Genomic DNA, 23,185 nt, shown 5'->3' on the forward strand with positions numbered 1-23,185 from the left:
GCACGAGGCATCTGAAGCCACAACAGCTAGGGTGCAGGAAATTGCCTACTGGCCAGGGATGTCCAAAGATGTGAAGGTGTGGGTGCAAAAGTGCTTGCGCTGTGCAGGGGAGGGAGCAAAACCAAAAGACCCCGGACTCCTCTTCCATCAAAAGTTAGTGGGTCCATGGCAAAGGATCCAAATGGATTACATTGACAAGCTCCCCTGCACAGCACGAGGAAACCAGTACTTCTATAGACTCCTTCAGCAGGTGACACTTGGAAATTACGGAGTGGACCATACGATGCTTAGTAGGCCTGTGTGAATAAGCAGCTATTCGATCTGGCTTCGGGTCCGGCCGCTTCGGATGCCAGGGATCCAATCCAGAGCTCTGGACTGGGTTTTCACTTCGATCTAGCCAAAGCAGCTCCGAAGCTTCGAAGCCGCCTCAGAGATCCGGCGATAGGGTATAATGGGGAATCAATGAAATATCTATACCTTTGTTGTTTTGTGTCTGATTTGGATGAAATTTGCAGGGGTGATAGCCCCTGGTGAGGCCACAAAGCATGCCAAGTTTCAAGGTGATAGATGCAGGGGTTTGGGGGGAACTGCACCACAAATTCTTGAAAGCAAAACTCATGTCATGTCTATGTGTTACAAAACAGGGGGCTGAGAACTGCAGGGGTGGTGGCCCCTGCTGAGGCCACAAAGCCTGCCAAGTTTCAAGAAGATCAGTGTAGGGGTTTGGGAGGAACTGCACCTCAAGCTGCTGACAGGCAAAACTTGTAACATAGATGACCCTGTGCATGTTAAGGTGCAGCATGGTGAAAGCTGCAGGGATGGTAGTCCCTGGTGTGGCCACGAAGCCTGCCAGCTGTCGAGGAGATAGGTGCAGGCTCTGCATCCCTAGCTGCTGACAGACCAAACTGGTAACATGGGTGCTTGTGCAACTGACTGTCTCTGTCTTGGGGCAGTTGATTTCTGTATTGATTATTTCTTTTCCTTAGCATGGTGTTTTGTAGGTGTTAATTGTTGCTAATTAACTGGTTACATTAGCTAGCAACTGTGTACTGAGCCAGTCCCTGAGTGAATCATGATTGATTGGTAACTGGTAACATAGTAGCTTAGCAGCCAGGCCTGCAGTAGTTCCCCCCCACCCCAAGACAGACACAGTTGCACAAACACCCATGTCACAAGTTTTGCCTGTCAGCAGCTAGGGGTGCAAGGCCCCAGAACCCCCCTGCACCTATCTCCTTGACAGTTGGCAGGCTTCAGGGCAGCAGCAGGGGCTACCATCCCTGCAACTTTCACCCCGCTGTGCCTTAACACACACAGCGTCACCCATGTCACGAGTTTTGCTTGTCCGCAGCTTGAGGCATAGTTCCCCCCAAACCCCTGCACTTATCTCCTTGAAACTTGGCAAGCTTCATGGCCTCAGCAGGGGCCACCATCCCTGCAGTTTTCAGCCTGCTGCGCCTTAACACACAAAGGGTCATCTATGCCATGAGTTTTGCCTGTCAGCAGCTTGACGTACAGTTCCCCCCAAACCCCTGTACCAATCTTCTTGAAACCTGGCAGCTTTGTGGCCTCACCAGGGGCTACCACCCCTGCAGTTCTCATCCCCTCCTGTGGTGTAATACATACACGTGACATGAGTTTTTCTTTCAAAAATTTGGGGTACAGTTCCCCCCAAACTCCTGCACTGATCTTCCTGAAACTTGGCAGGTTTCATGCTCTCAGCAGAGGCTACCACCCCTGCAAGTTTCATCCAAATCAGACAAAAAACACCAAGTTATAAGTATTTCATTGATTCCCCATTATACCCTATGGCCACATCTCCGAAGCAGCTCTGAAGCTTTTCCAAAGCGTTTTAGAAGCTCTGAACCACTTCGGAAAGCCTAACAAAGCCAGTGCTTTGATCCAGACATGTCACTTCGGACACTGAAGCGTCCAAAGCTTCTCTGGATCTGAAGCCTCACGCAGCCCTAATGCTTAGCTATTTGAAACTTCTCTCACACCTTTTCCTCAACTGGAAGACTGCACTGGCAGTGGTTTCTCATCAAATCTCAGGTTATTTAAAAATAAATCCCACTTTCAAACACAGCCTGTCAGCTTAGTGAATTTATCCCTATGGACTAAACAATGAGCAGGAGACTGTGAGAACTTGCAGCAGTGTGGCCTGGGCAGGGTGTTGGGCTCCCTGCACCTCCTGCTGCGATTGTGCCATCACTGTCCGGACCTGGAAGGCTCCTTCATATGGCTAAGCTGGGCCATTTTGTAGTTGTGTTTTTGATTATTCCTCTAAAGGTGTAGCACCTTGTATCTGTCCACATTAAATTTCATCCTGTTACCTCTAGCCCAACTTTCCAATCTGTTCAGATCCTTCTGAACTGTGCTCACATCCTCCATGTTCACAATCCTTCCCAGTTTCATGTCATCCACAAACTTCCTCAAGAAGCTTTCTATGCCAGCATCCAAATGGTTAATAAATGTGTTGAACACCACCAGACCCAGGACAGACCCCTGCGGGAATCCACTCAGAACCTCCTGCCATTCTGATATGGACCTATTAAAAATTACCCTATGCTTATGGCTATTGACCCAGTTTATCTATCCGCCTTGTAGTAGTTTTCTCCAGCCCACATTTCTCCAATTTGTTTACGATAAGCTCATATATGACCTTTTTAAAAGCCTTCCTGAAGTCCAGATACACTATACCCACAGCATTCCCTTCATCCACACAAATAGTTACTTTGTCAAAGAAGGAAGTCAGTTTTGTTTGACACTAATTGTTTTTCATAAATCCATGCTGGCTGCTTGTGATCAGCCTTTACTCCTCCAGATGCTTGCTTCCTTATGACATGCTCCAGTAATTTCCCAGGTATTGAGACGAGGCTGACCAGTTTGTAGTTCCCCAGGTCCTCTTTCCTGCCTTTTACAAAAAGGAGCACTACACTGGCCCTTTTCTAGTCCTCTGGTACCTGGGCCTGTCTCCTATGACTTCATGAAAATCACTGACAAGGGCCAAGATCTATGCTGCCAGTTCCTTCAGGACACTGGGATGAAGCTCATCTGGCATTAATTATATTTATTAAGAGTTCAAAATTTCTGCCAAGCACAACATATAAAATACTACTTGCCTTTTTAGATTATCTTCTATGTATAATATTTTCAATTTGTGTTTTCAGAACAGACAGTGCCAACAGTAATTTTCAGGCTTTTCAACAGGTTGACAATAAGACAACATCAGAGGGACAAAAGCAGTAGCCCTATTTACACTTGAGAAAATGTAATGCAGTCCTTGCTGAAAACCATCTAGCCAATAATGATAATGCCAGCAAAGTGATTACTTGGAAGTCTGGCAAAAGAAGCTCTCAGACAGTAAAAGGAGATAGATCTGGGCGATAAGCGAGATGGCTTTTATTTGTGTAATTGTCTCAAAATGCAATACAAATTAAGTGAGTATGCAACAGAACACTAAAAACTGTTTATATGCGACTCTGGAAGGGTCTGTGGCTGGATCCTAAAAACTGTACAGAATGCTTAGAGCCTTTAAATACTTTAAAACTGGGGAACTGTTCCATAACCAACCATTTCTGAGAACACAAAACACACCAAAGAAGAGAAACTGGACAATATCGCTGGTTTGGCAAGTTGTAAGAGAGCTGAAGTTGAGATTCTCAGCTACTTGTTTTAGTGCATATTTTATTGCTATAGGTAAATTTAACTACCTGCATGTGGAAATGGCTGCAATAGTTTGCTATTCTGTACAATAGTTTGTTTTGTGGCGTTTTATTTTTCTGTCCTCTCTCTTTAAGCATGAGCAAAATAAGTTATTCTCCCACTCTGCTCAACATTGGTGAAGCTGCAGCTGGAGTACTGCATCCAGAAGGATGTGGAGAAGCTTGAGAGAGTCCAAAGAAAAGCCACTCATATAATCAGAGGCCTGAAGAGCAAGCCATATGAGGAAAGGCTGACAGATACGGGACTGTTCAGTCCGGAAAAAGAAAAGACTTTGTGGGGATTTGGTGGCAGCTTACAAATGTCTCAGGGGAGAGCATCAGGGGTTAGGTGAACAACTATTCACCAAAGTGCCCCAGGGGAAAGCCAGAAGCAATGGTCATAAACTCCTAGAAGAAGGTTTCATATAAGCTGGATATAAGCTAAAATTTCTTCATGGTTTGTGTGACCAGGCTCTGGAAAAGACTCGCAGTGGGGTTGCTACAGACAACTACCCTGGAGATCTTCAACAGAAGACTGGATTCACACCTTGCTGGGGTTATTTAACCCCAGCAATCTTTCCTGCCCAGAACAGGGGGACTAGACCCAATGATCTCACAAGGTCCCTTCCAGCCCTGAATTTCTGTGAAACCTATGGAGCTATTTAAAGCTGTTAAGGTGACAATATTTAGATCTTGAGGAGCACTGGATTTGCAGCTGAATAAAGGCATGACCTGTGGCCTAGCAAAGCTGCTGACCACAAGGCAGAATAATAGCTAAGCCAGCCATTTCCTTATGCTAAGTAACCATCTTAACTGGGTTAACCATTTTTCTTTTAAAAAAATCAGCAAATAAGTCTGTGTACTGTGAACCAGCTACAGCAAGGAACGAGATAAGATACAGGGGCCCAAAAAGGGTGGAAGATGGTACAACTTGAGACAGAAAAACAGACTGGAATGTGGAAAACAACATGTAATTGGTAACAGAATCTGAGATGAACAGATGCAAAAAGGTGATTGGTGAAGAAGCCTCCAAGTTTTGGTCAAAGTCTGCCCATTGACCGAAGAGCAGGAGTCAAGGTCTTAGACATGTGCTCAATAGCAAAAAGACATGTAAATGAATTAAATGCATAGGCAACGCCATGTTAATAAAACAAACAGTAAACAGAGGCAGAGCTTGAGATGGAAGAGAGCTGGGTGGAACATAGGTAGAATGAATGGTAATGAGCATGAACCAAAGTGTATAAATATGGGAAAAAACTATTGCGAGCAATGTGTGCAAGTAGCATTTGCTGCCTGTCTGCTCTGGTTAATAAGTAGCAGGACTCACGAGTGATTGGATCGTCGTCTCCCTAGTCGTTGGGCGATGCGTGGAGTCTGGGTCTAACAAAAACTAGTTGTATTCTCACTATATTCTGTCACAATGTTTACTCACACTTCCAAAATATTTGACTTACCACTCCTGGGAATATTTTTTGTAGTCTGTCTGCTGCTGCAAGTGCTTTAGGCTTCCCACCACTGAGACAGTCTTCAAACTCGTATAATGGCTGTCGTACAGGATTGGAATAGGAAATGTTTGCATTGTCAACAAATGTAATCTTCCTGACTCCCCAGCCCTAAGCAAAGGGGGAGAGAAATACAGAGAACTGGTAACATCTTAACAACACAAGACAACAAACAACTAACAAACACCTTTCAGTCTAGATCAGTAATTCTCAACCAGGATGCTGCAGCACCCTCAGGTTCCTTGAGATCTTTTCAAAGGTGCCACAGGGTGCTACACAATGTTAGCACTGTACAAACATGATTCACAGGATAAATCCATTGGTATCAGCTAATAATCCATAGTGTTAGAAACATTCTTACCCATTGTGGACTTTCTGGGCAGCTATACTTGTGCAGCAAGGCTGTTCTGATGCGCTGTAATTAAACAAGTCTGCAGGAGCATGGTAATTACTACACTCCAGCAGACTCCGGTGTCACGTACATCAGTGTCCCCAAGCTGAAAAACAGTGGCAGGGGCACTAACTAAAGCTCATCAAATGAACTTCAGTTAAAGCGCTTCACTGCCATTTTTCAGCACAGGGACACTGATATACATGATGTTCCGAGCGCTTTAATTACAGCGGCTCTTGGAGCCACTCTAATTAAAGTTTTCCCCTCTCCCTCCACTTCTGGAGCATGTATATAAACATTCTCCGAGGTCTTTGCAACAGAAAAACTACTCTATTCTTTTTTTTCGCAGTCGAAAAATGAATGAAAACTAAGAGCTATCAATTTCCGAGGTGTGTCTTGATTCTAAAAAGGTTGAGAGCCACTGCTTGGTAAGTATATTTGATTTTTAACTGCACTAAAAGTTAAAACAAAATGCTTGGGCTATTAGTTTTAGAAGCAAATTATGGCAAAAATATTTTTATAGAATCATATAATGGAAAAAAAGGGTTGGCAGAGACCTTGGGAGTTAATTTAATCCAGAGCTAGCCAACTTGTGGCATGTATGCCACAAGTGGCACAGGCAACAACCGCAAGTGGCAGATGGCAAATTAGGGAGAGGACAGCCACAGTGGCAGGTAGGGCAGGAAGCAAACAGCAGAGCTGCACATTGAGCAGGGAACACAGGAGAGGAAGCAGAAGGAAGAGCAGTAGATTGGGCAGAAAGATCCGAGTGGCACTTGGGGTGCATGCCTGATTAATTTGTGGCACGCCTGCAAAAACAGTTGTTCCCCATTGATCTAGTACAAGCCCCTGGCCAAGACAGGATCACACTTATCCAAATCATTCCATTTTGATAACTACAACTAGAAAAGAGTAATATGTATTGATAGATTAAATTATGCTGCCAGAGGCAACCTTTCTACCCCTGTTGACTTTGATATGATAAACCAGATGCCCTTGGCCACATGTGCCCTGCAGGGTGCACAATTTTGGGGATCAGATCCCAAAGGCAACCAGCACATGATCTTGGGCTCCCTGTGCACTAGCAAACTGAAAGCTGCACATAGTGCCACCATGCATGGGGCAAGTTGTTCTACATTTTATGTAATATCTGCCAGGGCCCCTTGAAGGCAAATCTTGTATAAGTATAAAACTGTAATGTCAAGTATTTTCAATTTGGCCTTGTTTGCTTATTTTTTTGAGGACTCTCCAGTTCAGTCTTTTCCAAAAATGCAACTTGAAGAGCGTATTATCTTTTTCTGTTATGCTATCACATTTACAGAATTGCAAGTTATTCTGGGGAAGGCTAAGTTTCGAGTAGCTCATATATGTTGATTTCATTGAATACTTAAGCACAGGGCTAGAAAACATGTATGAAACATCAGCCCATCTTTATGATTCAATTGGAACTTACCATTAAAGTTCTGGCAACGCTACACCCGAGCGTACCAGCTCCAAGCAGCAGACACTTAGCAGATACAACCTTCTCCAAGTCCAATGTAGGCACCAGCCGCCAGCACATCAGTTTGAGATTAAGATCTACTGATGACTCAGCTAACCTGTGAAGTTAAAAACAAAGCAAGAGCACTCTTGATAATGAATTTTCTGAGGCCAGTTTTCCTTTCAATGCCACTGCCAGATAAAAGATGCATATCATTTGCCACCCTAGCTTTCTAGCTTGTACAGATCTTCTCCTTGTTCCAAGCAGTATGCCACCCCAATCCCCCACACACTTTATTATATACACCTGCAAAGAGCAGTGTCATTTGTTGCATGGCAGCTTTGCAAAAGATAGCAAAGCAGGCAATCAGTTTTCATTTGCAGACTGCTATTGCATTTTACAGTCTGTAAGTATCCCTCTAAAGCACTGGTCAGATCAGATCGCTGCAGCTTGTCCACGGAGGAGACAAATATAGGAGCTTTTTTCACCTGGAGAAGTCAGCTCTCCTTAAAGCTGATTCTTCATTTAAAATGTCTCTCTGCTTCCCATCTTAAATTTGATTTTGATTTCAGCAAAAGGAATTTGATCTGCATTATATATGGCTCTCTCTTAAACACACACCTTTCTAAGGAATGGCTTGAAACAATACTATTTACCTGTATACCTCAGAGGAAGAAAGAATGGACATTTTTACGCAAAAAAATAAAATTAATTCAATAAGGATTTCATGCTATAAGGTACTGAGCACTCTAAGATTCCACTGATTTCAGTGGAAGTTGAAGGCATTCGGCCCATCATGGAGTCTCTCTGCACCTCAAAGATACAAAACCTAAACAAAACCTGAATTTAAGTCATGAAATTTACCAATAGCACATTCTCTATACTGGCTGCCCTGGCTTTATTTCCGGTCAGTGCAGTAACTGGGGACAAAACTTTAAGTGTCTTCATCAGTAATGCTACGTTTAAAAATTATGAAGAACAATAAAGAACATGGACAACAGCTTGCCTTCGGCTTAATTTTGAAAAATAACCAATTTGAACTTTAATTTAGTACCTTACCTTGCAAGTACTTATTTCTGGTTGTAAGGGCTTTTTACTGAGAAGTCCCATTATCTTCAATTGGACCTTTCAGGGGAGTATGTATGGCACATGGTAATAACTGAGGCCAGGACTGGGCACTAATATTATTGCAACAACATTTTCTCACTAGACAACCATCTGAGAGGCACATTGTTCACTTCATCTATTTCACCTGCAGTCCGATACAGCAGAGACCTGCCTATCTTATAAAAGGTTTAAATCACCACACACCTTTTAGGATCCATGCATTCACTAAGATTCACCATTCTTGGACCCATGCCTCCTTTTTGGTTCTTCTCCCATCCAACAGCTTTTGGACAATCTACTTGTTAAAACAAACACACAAAATTAATTTTAGCCTGCCAACATTTTTCTGAAACTCTAAATTAACTCAGAATGTTAAGAAATACAGCTCTTCATAACAACATATGGCTAAAATTTGGCAGTGAGTGGCACTTTCAGAATGCTGTGCTTTACAACATGCCACTTTAGAAGTTTTAGCTAAAATATGTTTTCTTCATCTAGACTGGGTATCTAGATGCTGAACCTAAGTAAACTCAGCCACATTTGATTAGCTTAATCAAAGCTAATTGACCCTCTGGCATCCCCTGGGAATTAACCCTTCAGCTCCCAGATATCTGGATATGTAAGCTTCTTAAGAACACCACTTGGCAGGGCACAGCAGAACTTCAGGTTCCCTCAAGAGGGCACCAATCAGCCTGCTCTCCAAACACATGCAATTTATAAATTTCAGATTAAAATCCAATATAATATTTAGAGCTGACAAACAATTGCAAAATTAATCACAATTAATTGCAAGTGTAAAAAAAAAAAGTCGCAATTTTGATTACAGAGTTAAATAAGTCAGCACCCCCTATCCCCCCCACAACAGCCTGGAGCCCATGCACCCTGTGGTTCCTCCCCCAGCCCACACAGTCCCAGCCCTGACTCCAGCCTGCCCCACACCTGCTCTGAACTCACACTGGTCAGAGCAGACCGGCCAGAACCCATGCAAACAGCCTTGACCCTGGACCACCCTGCACCTGCTCAGAGACTCACCTGTCCATGCTGAGCAGCAGCGGCACCCATATTATTATCTGTAGATGCTCTACTTTTAGCATATTGCACCCAAAGCTGCTGCTCAGTGAGGGGGAAAACCTGCCCCTTCCCCTTGCCGCTGTCGGGCCCTTCTTGCTCCACCTGCCCAGAGCCCATGCCCAGGTTGCCCTGCAACTCGTTTGCACTGCCACTGGGTGGCCTGTAGGCAGCAGTGATGGTAGTGGAAAGCAGCCACAAGGCAGCCCAGGCACAGGCTCTGGGCGGTCGCAGCAAGAAGGGCCCGGCAAAGGGGAGGGGCCGCTTTTCCCTCACACCAAGCAGCAGCTGCTGTCGCTGCTGCCACTGCTCAGCGTGGGCAGGCAGTTCAGAGCAGGCCTGGGGTGGGGTGGGGTCAGGGCTGTGTGTGTGGATTCTGGCTGGTCCAGAGCTCATCCGCTCTGCTGGGTCAAGTCTGGAGAGGATGTGGGGCAGGCCACATTTTGCCCACCCCTGCTCAAAATGGATGTGTGCAATTAACATTCATTACAAAAATTAACACATTAATTTGTTTTGCATTAATCACATATGTTAACTGCGATTAACTGACAGCCCTAACAATATTTAAGTATTATTATCTGTAGATGCTCTACTTTTAGCATATTGCACCCAAAGAAACCATGCCCAGCACTTTTCAGACAGAGATGCACATGAAGAGGAAAGAGAAAGGTTACAAGAATACATATGTGTGGTTGACTTTATTAGGAGTGATTATATGCGATTTATTGTGACCACACATGCAAGCCTATTAATTAATCTTTTTATATATCCATGCTGATCTCTCTCAGGATTATTGTAAGTAATAAACAACACAATTCAATCCTCACAGTGAGAAAAAGGAATACAAGTCAGAACATCCAAGCCTCAATGCTGCAAACAACTAAAAACTTATAGTATATAATTATCTGCAAAATTGTGTGTTAAGTGATCATCACCTCCCCATGTCTCCATGTTTCTGTCTGTAAAGCGAGTAGAATGATATGTGGCAATTGTGGCTTTTGCCTAACTATTATTTGTTAAGTACAGAGCTCCTTCTAGGAAAGGAGCTATATTGTGATGAAATGTTATCAACAACCACCAAGGTGCTCTCAGTTTACAAGTGTATTGTAAATTCCTTCAAATGTTAACACCATCATGAAATATAGATCCAATTTCCCAACTCACATAACAAGTGAGATGCTTTTAGTTTTATAAATCTACCCTCTGCTCCTATGAGATTCTTGTTTCATGTAATTAAAATGATCAAGCATATCTGTGACAATATACAGATTAAGCATGTAATAATGCAAGATACTACAGATTATGTATGAGCTGTAACAGATACTACAAGTCACATTATTCCTACAATAAAAGTAAATGCAGAAAGGTATTGAGATGAGAAAAAATTAATTTTTATTCAAGGAAACACATCCGCTTTCTGGAAGATAAACCTATTTTCTTTATAGAGACACCTGAATAATTTAAGATGCACTATAGCTGAGGCAGGTGCTAACGTATGCAATGATTTAGCAGCATTAATCCTTTTATCTCTAAAGTAATTATAGAGAAGCAAGTCAAGTAACTCTGAAATTGCTAAAAGTGGATTACCTGGACTCAGCGCCAGCTGTGAAAGCTTTATTTCAAAGAGGATACTGTGCGTTACATCTCTTACCCCTTGCATGGTCCTGTCTCTGAAGCAGAGCACTTCAACTGAATGGAGATGACTACCCCTGGCATTAAAAAAGCAAGGAAGTTATAAGTGATATAGAATTTCTCCAAGAGAGATAAGAGGAGCAGTTAAGCAGGAACTTTATTTTAATAGTCCTCTAGTTTGATATAGCTGTAATTCTTTAGAGACTCTGAATATCACCAATGTTCTAGTGGTATGAGTCCCATGTAATAAAGTGTGTAAACAGCCAACAGCCATAAAGAAACCCCCAAATCCCCCATATATCAGCATGATCAAATATCCTGTGGTTCAGCTACACTAGAGCAGTCCAGAATGCAGCCTCAATGTTTAATGCCACAGTCTGCATAAGATACTTAGTGCTAGTTACACTGTATCTCAAGCCACAAAACACAAGACAAGCCCCAGAGTACCATTTAAACAAAGTTAAATTGTCAGATCATCACAACTTGCTGTCCTACTTCCTCTAGACTTGGTATGCTTCTCAAGGTCCCTGTTCTGATAGGGTTTTTTTTTTATCCCTCTTACCCTCTTAGCTCCACCCCCAACTTAATAAAGGTGGGGTGACTGAAGCACCAGTTCCAGGTCAAACCCTGGAGGAGTAAGGCACCAAGAAAGCAGAACCTGCACTTCCAGCATTGCCACCTTGGCACTGCATGGCCGCTGACACTGCCCCATGCACAGCTGCTGCTCAGGGCACTCAAGGGCTCAGTTATGCCTCTGACCCCCATTATTCATTATTTCTTTATTACTGACCTCTAAAGACAAAGAACTAGGTGTGAAGGGAACAATATTTGTGATTGCCATACTGCATGACAGGCACAAATATGTTCTAGCTACACATACTGGAAAAATACAGTTAGTGTACCAAGATGAAGGTTTGTTTTCTCACTGCATCTATTATTAAAGCATTCAAGTAAAAATATGAAGTTGGCAAGATAAGCTTTAGCAAAAACAACCCAATGTTAGGTGGATATTTTTTGTCATACAAAGACAATGTGTCAAATTAAAAAGCCCCAAATATTCAGCAAGGTACAGGCAGAACCATGTCAGCAGGACTTCTCCAGAGTCTCTGTCACTCAGAAATTTTATTCTATGAAGTGAGACAGCTCTCAATAGCACACGCATTCTTATCAAGTCTTTCCTATATGAATACAAGAATCCAGAGCACAAACTGCTTCCAGGTCATGCAAAAGCTTACAGCATTCTGAAGTGGAAGTTGCTGCTCATTAGTTTAAACTCAGTTTTAAAAATCCTGCAAATTCCTCAAAAAAAATCCTCTCTGACACACACTGTACTTCTCAGGAATAAGTCTGTACTACAAGCAGAATAGTAGATGGTGAAGTTCTATTTTGAGGGAATTTCAAAGTGAGGAAGTTTAAGCACAGGCAATAAGTCTGGAAACAAACTAATAAAAATGGGGAGGAAGGATGACTCTGAGCAGCACATGATTATCTGGCAGTTGGAGCTGGACCAGTCCCTTTTCTTCACTCACTAAAATCAGGGGGATGGGTAGGGGGGAAGAGGGAGTGCAGGAAGGTAAAAATAAGTTCCCATACACAACTGAGAAATCTTGCCTCTTATTTACAGAGAACCATTCCCAACAAGTTCTTGGAAATTTTCTGCATTTTGACTTTTTCAGTTAATTCTGTATGCTTCAGGGAACAAAGTTAGGGCTGAGGTGGGTTGCACATGTCAAGTGGTGTTGAAAAAAAAAAAAAAGATAAACAAACAAGTACCATCTCTGGGCTACCAGGACCAGTATATTTCTAAGCGGCCATCCTGGATACTGGACAAAATTGCCTGGATCATAAATTCCAATTGTCACCTGAAAGTAAAAACAGTTTCACTGAATATTTAATTCATAACAGCATACAGGCCATATTAATAGTTGCTATGCATTTTTATATTAAAATGTTATAACCATGAGAGATCACACTGGATGCTATCTTTCTCAATGTAATGTTTACCACAGCTTCCAGATTTATTCATTTGGCCACCTAATAAGACACATACTTCATAGAAGCATACATATTCTCCAAGTTACTTATGTACCTATTACAGAGCCCGTAGAAGCCTATCAATTACTCAGATCTTTGCTCAATTCTTAAGCAAGCCTCCCGATTAATTTGGTGGCTGATCATGAACTAAAAGCAGACAGGCTATCAAACGCTGAGCTAACAAATAAGATAAAATCCCTGGCTAGGACAATCCACTACAAAAGCATTTAAATAACTGGGTCTTAATTTGAGGTACTGATGTTGCCTTCCAAAATAAACATTAAGGGAAAAATTCATTCTGGGATAATTCAGGTTTCTCTCATACAGAGGAAGATCCCACCTTGTAATTTACGTTTGTATCAATGATCTTATATAATTTCAAACTCCACCCTTAGTCTTTTTTGTATATTTCAAGGAAGACACTAATTACTTCCATGACCATTTTAATTTCTTCTCTCATCATGAAACATGACTTGCTTTACAGGCCTCTGTCCAACACTAATTATACCTTCTTCATCCTCCACTACCGAGTTATGTTCTCAACACTTTAGTACCAAATAGCAAAAATTATGCAAAACCCTAAGGGTACAGACATATACATATGAAGCGCTTTGAATACCACCACACTTTGCAATGCTACAGTACTGAGCAAGCATATGGGCCTGTCCCAGGTAAAGTGTTTTATTGCGTAGTGTAGCCAATATCAGTGTGCTGCTCCACAGCTAGAGGGGCTAGTGAGCAGGCACCACAGTATGCTTCTTGGTCAGGATTCCGCAGAGGCTTCCAAGGATAGAAGAATGCAAATGGCAGAGCCTTATGGGTATTTCATCTCCAGCTGTCTGTTTGGTGCTTCCTGTCATTGTAGGGCTGGTCCACTTCATCTTGGGAAGGATGTTCAGTTTCACATGCATCGTCTTCTCAGTAGGAGCAGAGACTGGACCGTTAGAGATACCTTGTCCTACAGTCTTACAGAGAAACAACAAGATGCTAGCTCTGCTCTCATACTCATAGGAAATAGCTTTTGCCTGCCTGGCCATATTTACCTTACTATTCTAGGACATCAGGACTCTTCCAAGCATGCTGGCACCACACTTCCTCTGCTTCAGGACTAGCCCACAGGTGGTCAACAGCTAGATTTGCCTGGATAAGATTTCCAAACTGCATTGGGGTCACTGATGATACCCACATTCTCACTCCTGGCATATTGCAGCTTAGCACACATCCACTACTAGGGCAACTTCTCTATTATGGTGCAGGGCATTGGGGACCACTGAATGGCTAGGCAAGGTTTACAATGCCAGTCTTCAGAAATTCTATCTTGTGTCCCTGATAATGCAGGGAACATTTATCCCCCAGTGCTCCTACCATATAACTGAAAGGCAGAGCTACTATTTCTGCCCTCCTCAGGAATCAGGCTGACCTGCTCATCTGGTGGCCCATGAAGCTTTATTGCTTTATCCCATGACTGGATAACTGGCTGCTGGGATACTGGCCTCAAATACTGGCTAAACAGTTGCTGGACAACTATGGAACGTGCATTTGACCACTTTGAGGAATAGAGAAAAAGTACTGAGGGTCTCACAATGTGGAAGGCTGGGGGGGGGGGGGGGGGTGATCTGGTAGGCTGGGAGAGAAGACCAGCTGGGGCTGCTGAGACTGACAGAGCACTGCTCACAGCATGGCCAAGATGCCAGATGGAAGGCATGAGCAGAGGTAGCTTGTCTTGCCACATAACCCCACCTCTATTTTTTGAGCTGCCATGTCAGCTTGTGTTCTTAGGCCCCCACCAGCAACTGTGGGAGCAGCCCCAGCTGCAGGTGCTCACCCAAAGTCATCACCAAGTCATGCCAGTGTAATCATAAGTGATGAATGCCACAAACATTCCATGCATTCCTTATCAGGGGCCTTTCCACACTTGCTTTGGGCTTTTGAAACAGTAGGTACACCAGCCCCAGCTCCTACATGGGGACCCTTGTCTGTCTGTGGCTGCCAAATAGGGCTATGCAAAGCTTTGGCCCGATTCAGAGGCCGAATCTCTGAATCGGCATCAAATCAAGAGAAGACAAAAAATCTCCAAATCAATTTGGAGGCTCCGAATCTATTCGGAAAAGATTTGGAGATCTGGAAGGCAGGCTTTCAGGGGTACAGAAACCAAGAAGAGGAAGGGGGAGCGGGGGGGGGGGGGGGGAGACTGACATCTCTAGCTGGCCAGTGAGTGCGATCTTTCCGACTCCCCTTCCAATCACAGTGCTATGGGGGAGGGACATAAAAACAGCATATAAGCCTCTGTCTGCAGGCTTTAAGTGCCTTTTGTGAGCTTTTTCTGCCTGAGCAACAGAGTCTGAAAGGTACTAGACTGGCTTGACTTCCTATGTAGTCAGTCTCCTGCTCCTGTTTGTTCTTGGAAAGGATTGGATATAGCTTACTAACTAGAATCCCTCTGCTTATCCCTATCCAATCCACTTCTTTCAATTTATATTTGTTTTTTGGTGTTTTTTCCAAACACTTTTTAAAAAGAAAGCTGTTTTTTTCCTGGCTGTGGGATCCATCACTGTGCACCGAGGCACACATTACACACAAATACATCTGTTGCAGAGCACTTAGGTGCCCTGCTCCTAAGAAGGGAGAAAACTGCTAGGGGAAGAGCCCTAGCAGGGAGTAATGAGCACAGCTGCTGGTTGCCAGGGCAACCAGAGGAGGTCAGCTGACCAGAAGGGGCAGGGTCTGGCTCCCATATAAAACCCAGGGGCTGAGGCCAGGTTGGCAGTTCCCTGCCAGTGGCCAAGGGGGAAGGAGCTCTCTCACAGAAGAAAGGGGAAGCCTGACTGCAGGAGCAGCGTTTGACACTGCGGAGGGATGGAGTATTCCCCGGTAGGCTCGAATGATGTTTTAGCCGGGAGGCTTTCATTTATGTTACAGCCCAGGGGCTTGTTTTGTTGCTGTTTAAATACCGGTAGTTTGGGTGAGGCTAGTAGGGGTTGGAGGAGGCCTCATAGGGGACACAGCAGTGTGGGGACCCCAGTGCCAGCGAGGGTGCAGCATTTGGGGTGCACTGACCCCAGCCCCACCCAGAAAAGGGCAGCGCTTTGAAAAGCCCCAGGAGAGGGGGCAAAGCAAGATGGGTCACGCAGGGCCCAGAGAGGAAAAGGGGGCCAGATTATAACAAGGCCCAGACTGAACAAAGTCAATTCCATCAGTGAGGCATGGGCTGCGGTGTAGGGGAGGAAACAGAGCCGCAGATAGCGCCCCCTGGCATTGGGGCAGTAAAAGGGCAGCCTCCCACTAATTAACATCAATTAACAGCAAGGCACGGCAGGAGAGAAGGCGGGCTGTCGCCCCAGGAACAGGTGTGCGGGCCACATTTAGATGGGCCCGGAGCGGATACCTGTTACAATATCGTAGAAGAAGTCAGACATTAATACAACACAGAAGTCAGACATTCCTAAAATAAGAGATTATTATATATTGTTATTCATATTATTAGTTATAGTTAGTTACATAGAGACTAAAGACAACACGGAAGTAGTCAGACAGAGATTCAGATTAACACAACACAGAAGTCAGAGTCCTAGAAGAAGAAGAGATATTATTTTAGGTACACAACACAGAACAGTAATCACAACACAGAAGAAGTCAGACACAATCATACATCAGAGAAGAAGACATATATTATATTATTAGGTAGTTACGTACACAGACACATTTTCCAGCACAGGAAAGACTAATATGAAGACTGCTAGAAAGGCAGGTGCCAGGTCTTCTGACAGGTGAAGGAGAGGGGCTATATGGGATAGGGGGAGAGCTAGAGCTGCAAGTCCCCCCCACAAACACACATGCATCCTCTTTCCTGGCATCCATGAGTCTTCTGCTGCCAGTGAAAGCAAGGAGGTGGGAGCAGTACCTGTCCCTGCACCACCTCCCCCAACTTCAGAAATAGGCACCAGCAGCAGAATGACCGTCTCCTCCACCCCAATTTCATCTCCCAGCACGAGCTTCCCACTGCCAGAGGAGGAGCTGGATTTGGAACCAGGGGACCTGAGCGCCCTAGCTAAAGACATTCTGAGGACTGAGAAGAAATCTGAGTTTGTGCTCCACACCCCTCAAAAAGTTCCCCTAGACACATCTCCTTGTCGGAAAGACACCTCATAGGAGGTTGTGGAGGGAACTGGCTTGGCTGAGTCAGTTCCTCCTGTTGTTGTGCCTCTGCCTGCTGAGGATGGGAATAAGGCAGGATCCCCACCCTAAACCCAGAAGCAGGGGAGTAGTGTAGTGTGGAATCATTTTGAGGTGGCAGATGATCCCAAGTATGCTATCTGCCAGCACTGCTGAAGGTAGATCAGTCTGGGCAAGAAGGTAAAACACTTCACCACCACACCGATGCTGCTGCATCTCAGGAGGCAGCACCCCCTTGCTCTTCTTCCTCCTCAGCGTGGCACCAGTGGGAGCGTGCTCAAAAAGAAGTCCCCCGCTTGCTCCAAAGCCCCTGTCCCCCCAAAGCAGAGGCAGGCCACCCTGAAATGGTGGGGGAAACCTGCACCTCATAGTCGGGGATGCCTTGGGAACAGAGCTGCCAGTGGTGGTGTCGTCACCACCACCCAACTAATTTCAAAATGCAGGCAGGTGGCAAGCTACTTTCACCACAGCATCAAGGGGGACAAGATGCTGCAGGAGAAACAGGCAGAACTGAGCATCCCACACCACAAAATCATGCAGGATGTGGAGACTCAGTGGAACTCCACATACCTGATGCTCGAAAGGCTGGTGGAGCAACAAAAGGCCATCTATGAGATGGCCTTGCTCAGGGAAATTAGGATCAATGCTCCCCTTAACAGAGCTGAGTGGAATACCATCTCCCAGATCTTGGTGGTCCTCAAACCCTTCCTCAAGGCCACCAAGACCCTCAGTGCTGGCAATGCCCTCCTTAGCCAGGTGATCTCCATAATGAGGGAACTAGAGAACCAAATGGAAAAGTTCCAGGGGATCAATGTTCCTGGCTAGGGCAAGCCGCTTTCTCCAGATATGCAGGCATTGGTGAGGCGGCTGAAGGAGGGCATCGGGAGATGGCTGGATCCCTCGCGGTCCAGTAAAGTCCACAAGCTGGTGGGCATGTGCAACCCAAGGGTGAAGGGGAGCATGTGCACTGGAAGCACCAAAACCCTTGATCACTGTACACAGGTGCTGGTGAACAGTTAGGGAGGCAGAAGGGCAGAGGCAAGGGGGATGTGGAAGAGGGGGATCCACTTTCCCATACCAACACACCCAGCACTAGCACCAGCACCAGCCAGTCTCCTCCATGCCACCTGCTGCCAATGTGGGCCACGGGCATGGCTTCAATGTTGGGGTCCAGACGCATCAGATCCCAGCATTGGGCAGGTAGCACCGAGGCTTCAGTGGCTACCTATCTCGCCAAGGACATGGAGCCACTGGATTGAGACCTCTTCACCTACTGGGCAACCCGGAGCCAGATGTGGCAGGATCTGGCCACAGCTGCCCAGGAACATCTGTCCTGTCCACCAACCAGTGTTCCGAGTGAGAGGTTGTTCAGCATTGCTGGGGATGTTGTGACACCCCACCGCACCTGCTTGGATCCTGGTTTGGTGAAGCAGCTGGTGTTCTTGAAGGTGAACCTCCTGCTGCTGGGGTTCCCCAAGCTCCATTTGCAGATGGCATGAGTGCCACCCTCCTCACTCCATCTGCACCTATTTCCATTTTATTTTCCTAAACTAGTTAATGCCCCACTCTCAGAGCTGAACGAGGCACTCACTGTATCACCAGCCAGCAGGGGAAGAACATGCCTCTGCTGAGCTTCTGTGCCAGGATGAACTTGGAGGTATGGATGGGGCTATGAGGAAGGAGGCGGCCCCAGGTTCTGGGCATGACCACTAAAACTGCATTCTGCCAGGGCTGGGGAGGTCTGGTGGGACTGCTGGTAGCATGGCAGCCCCAGGAAATGCCAGGACCAAGGATCCCCCAGGTTAAAGGCAGGTAGGAGGCACCATAACCTCCAGCTACCAAACACACGCACATAGTCCTGCCTGGGGAAAGCCCAGACCCATCACATCTTTGACAGGCCTGAGGCTTGCTGGTTGCAGTGGAGTTCTGAGGCTCCAGGTGAGCTCAGCTTAGCTGCCTGGGATACCAGCTTTCAGGCTGAAAAACCTTTGTCAGGCTGAGGAAGCACCTGCAGTTGGTTTGTACGTGCTGCTCCTGGACAGAAGGAATAGGACAGAAGCCAAAGCCTGGCCTAGCATGCAATGCAGGCAAGAAAGCCAGTCAGTGCAAATGCAAATGGAGGCATCAGGGGGTGAGGGACAGGCTGAGGGTGGGGGGGAAGGGGGATATAGCAGCATAGGTAGAAGCGGAGAGGTACCTGGGGAGTCGGATGTCCAGCAGGTTGTACTGTCTCACAAATCCAATGTTTATATGGAGTCCATGAGTTTCATAGTTTCATAGCTGGTAGGGTCAGAAGGGACCTAAGCAGATCATCAAGTCCGACCCCCTGCCACAGGCAGGAAAGAATGCTAGGGTCAGATGACCCCGGCAAAGTGTCTATCTAGCCTCCTCTTAAAGACCCCCAGGGTAGGAGCGAGGACCACTTCCCTTGGAAGTTGGTTCCAGATCCTAGCTGCCCTGACTGTGAAGTAGTGCCTCCTGATATCCAGCCTGAATCTGCCTTCTGTCAGCTTATGGCCATTGTTACTCCTGGTAGTGCTCGGGGAACCTGGGACTCTCCCATTGCCTGCTGGTCTCCCTTGGCCAGTTTATAGATGGCCACCAGATCCCCTCTCAGCCTCCTCTTGTGGAGGCTGAACAGGTTCAGATCCTGTAGCCTATCCTCATAGGACCTGCCCTGCTGCCCCATGATCATGAGAGTGGCCCTTCTCTGGACCCTCTTGATGTTGTCCACATCCCTCCTGAAGTGCAGCGCCCAGAACTGGATGCAGTACTCCAACTGGGGCTTGACCAAGATCGCATAGAGGGGGAGGATCACCTCAGTGGATCTGCTCATGATGCATCTGTGGATGCATGACAAGGTGCGGTTAGCGTTTCTGACTGCATCCCCACATTGCCGGCCCATGTTCATCTCTGAGTCAATAATGACTCCAAGATCCTTTTCTGCCTCTGTGCTGGTGAGAGGGGAGTTCCCCAACCTGTAGGTGTGCTGCTGGTTCTTCCTCCCCAGGTGCAGTACCTTGCACTTGTCAGTGTTGAAACCCATCCTATTCTCATCCGCCCACCTCTGTAACCTGTTGAGATCTGATTGCAGCTTGTCCTTCCCCTCTAGCGTGCCCACCTCCCCCAACATCTTAGTGTCGTCTGCGAATTTGAACAAGGTGCTTTTCACCCCCTCATCCAAGTCGCTGATGAAGATGTTGAACAGCGCAGGCCCGAGGACCGAGCCCTGAGGAACTCCACTGCCCACACGCTTCCAGGTCGAAAAAGACCCGTCCACCACCACTCTCTGGGTAGAGCCCTCCAGCCAATTGGCAACCCATCTGACCATGTAGGGATCAACACCACAGTCGCCTAATTTTTTAATGAGAATGGGGTGAGACAGTGTCAAAGGCTTTTCTAAAGTCCAGAAAGACTACGTCCACTGCGACACCTGCGTCCAAGGATTTAGTGACCTGATCATAGAAGGCCACCAGGTTGGTCTGACAGGACTTGCCTCTGATGAACCCATGTTGGTTGTTCCTAAGCATAAACTCCCCTGCTGGTCCCTTGCAGATGTGCTCCTGGATAATTTTCTCAAAGAGCTTCCCCAGGACCAAGGTAAAACTAACAAGCCTATAGTTTCCTGGGTCCTCCCTTCTCTGAAAATGGGGACCACACTGGCCCTCTTCCAGTCCTCTGGCACCTGGCCAGAGCACCATGAGTGCTTGTAAAGCTGTGCCAGGGGACCTGCAATGACCTCTGCTAGTTCTCCCAGCACTCTGGGGTAGATATTGTCAGGACCTGCTGATTTGGATGCATCCAGTTCCATGAGGAGGTCCCTGACTAGGTCCACTCTGACCCTGGGCCTGGCTGCGCCTCCCCTGGGACCGTCAGGGATCATGATGGGGGGGATGACCTGGTCCCTGCTCAGAAAAATGGAGGCAAAGAAGTTGTTAAATAAGTTAGCTTTGACATCTGATGCAACCACCAGACTTCCTAGCATGTCCTGCAGAGGCCCTACATTACCCGGAATCTTCTTTTTACCCCTATGTATTTAAAAAATAACTTCTTTTGATCCAGGACTTCGTCCTTGATCCAGGTTGCTAGTCCCAGTTCCATCTTCGCCTTACCCTTCCTAACAGCACCCCTACAAACCCGAGCAACGGCTGTATAGTCCTCCCTGATGATGGCCCCTCCCTTCCATTGGGTGTACACCTTCTTTTTAGCCTTGAGATGTTCCTGGATACTTTTTGTTAGCCAAGGGGGCTTTTAAGCACTCTTGCTCCCTTTGACCCTTATTGGGATTGCCACACTTTGAGCTTGGAGGATCGTCTCCTTAAGGAACGACCACTCTTCTTGGACTCCCAACTCCCCTCCAGGACCTCAGTTTCTGTACCTAGGAAGCTGAAGAAGTGAAGTTCATAGGCCCGGCTGTGAAAAGTGGTTTGTAAATTTCCTTTCAGGATCAGGCCAGAGAGACCGGAGACAGAGTGGATTTTTGGTGAGGAATGTGCCCCCACAGGTAGTCGGGTATTCTTGTCTTTGACAGATTCTGGTGTGTGGTTTGTGGGGGTCCTGGAGATTGTTGGCAGGTTTTGTGTTTTGAGCTGTACGAAGTGGTCTTCTGGTGATAAGGTTAGGTTAGCATGGTTCAATGCTTGTATGAATTTACAAACCACTTTTCAGAGCCGGGCATATGCACTTCACTTCATCAACCTCCTAGGTACAGAAACTCATGGACTCAATGTAGACAGTGGAATCCTGACACACACTACAACCTGCCAGACATCTGACTCCCCAGGTACCTCTCCATTTTTACCTGCACTGATACATCCCTTTTCCCCACCCCCCTCCCCAGCCTGTCCCTCACCCCCTGACGCCACCATTTCCATTTTCACTGACTGGCTTTCTTGCCTGCATTGCATGCCAGGCCAGCCTTTGGCTTTTTTACTATTTCTTCCATCCAGGAACACCACACAGACCAAATGCAGGTGCTTCCTCAGCCTGACAAAGGATTTTTCAACCTGAAAGCTTGCTAAGATATATTTCTCTAACTACTCACTTAGTCTACTAAAAGATACCAGATTGACCCTCTCCGGGGGAGGGGGCCGCAGGAAGACATGGAGACACCACCCGAGCAAGACAGGTGACACGTGCAAGGAGTGCCCAGGTAAGAAACAGGGGTCCAGATAGTCTTCCTAATCGGGGGGTGGCATGCGCAGCTATGCAAGGCCTTCAATGCCTATATACCAGTGCTCGTAGTATGGGGAACAAGCAGGAGGAACTCGCCTTCAGAATAGCCAGTTCAAAACCAAACATAGTAGGGATCACAGAAATGTGGTGGGATTCATCCCACGACTGGGCAGTTAGCATTAGGGGCTATAGGCTTTACAGGCGGGATAGAGAAGGAAGGAAAGGGAGGGGGTGTGGCGCTCTATGTCAAAGAGCAATACACATCCTCTGCCAGCAAAATGGGGTCGGAGGAGGGGCAAGCTGAAGTGCTCTGGGTCAAGATACAAGGGGGTCGGGGGTAGAGGGATTTAAATGGTGGGGGTCTACTACAGACCCCCCAACCAAGGGGAGGAGCTGGACCGGGAATTTTCAGGCCAGCTTGCAGAGGCACTTATGGCAAGGTATGTAGTTGTCGTGGGTGATCTAAATTACCCGGACATCTGCTGGGAGGAGCAGTCAGCCAGGTCAGACCGTTCCAGGAGGTTCTTGGCCGAGATACAGGACCTCCGCTTAACCCAGGAGGTGCACAGTCCCACCAGAGGAAATGCCCTGTTGGACCTGGGCCTGGCCCTGGCCACAGGCGATGATCTGGTAAGGGGGCTCCAGGTCCTTGACCACCTGGGTGATAGCAATCATCACTTGCTGGAATCCACCATCCAGCACAGGGTGTCAAGGGCCTGCAGCAAGGTGGTAGCCCTAGACTTCAAGAGGGCCAACTTCAATGAGTTGAGATTGGCGGTAGAGGTGCTGGGGGTTCTTGAGGGCAGGGGAACTCAGTGCCCAAGATGAGCGGTCGTTCCTTAAGGAGACGATACTCAGGGCACAAGGGTTGATGATCCCAACAAGAAGCAAGGAAGGCAAGAGTGCCCCAAAGCCCCCCTGA

At 46.4% G+C, this 23,185-nt stretch overlaps 1 protein-coding gene across 11 annotated transcripts in view; it reads right to left on the reverse strand.

Moving 5' to 3' along the window:
• The window catches only part of ATG7 (autophagy related 7), a 332,274-nt gene that overhangs the window by 265,873 nt on the left and 43,216 nt on the right, over positions 1–23,185 (reverse strand). For 10 of the 11 annotated variants that reach the window (XM_059715951.1, XM_019495404.2, XM_059715946.1 and 7 more), the window contains 5 exons: positions 12,655–12,743; positions 10,837–10,958; positions 8,386–8,479; positions 7,048–7,192; positions 5,156–5,314 (listed from right to left, as the gene is read on the reverse strand). In XM_059715951.1, the coding sequence (XP_059571934.1) occupies positions 5,156–5,314; positions 7,048–7,192; positions 8,386–8,479; positions 10,837–10,958; positions 12,655–12,743 (609 nt within the window). The remainder of the gene's footprint in view (positions 1–5,155; positions 5,315–7,047; positions 7,193–8,385; positions 8,480–10,836; positions 10,959–12,654; positions 12,744–23,185) is intronic. The other variant, XM_059715945.1, reaches the window with a different exon arrangement.

This window comes from Alligator mississippiensis, chromosome 12 (assembly GCF_030867095.1).
Source record: "Alligator mississippiensis isolate rAllMis1 chromosome 12, rAllMis1, whole genome shotgun sequence".
Classification (NCBI taxonomy): Eukaryota; Metazoa; Chordata; order Crocodylia; family Alligatoridae; genus Alligator; species Alligator mississippiensis.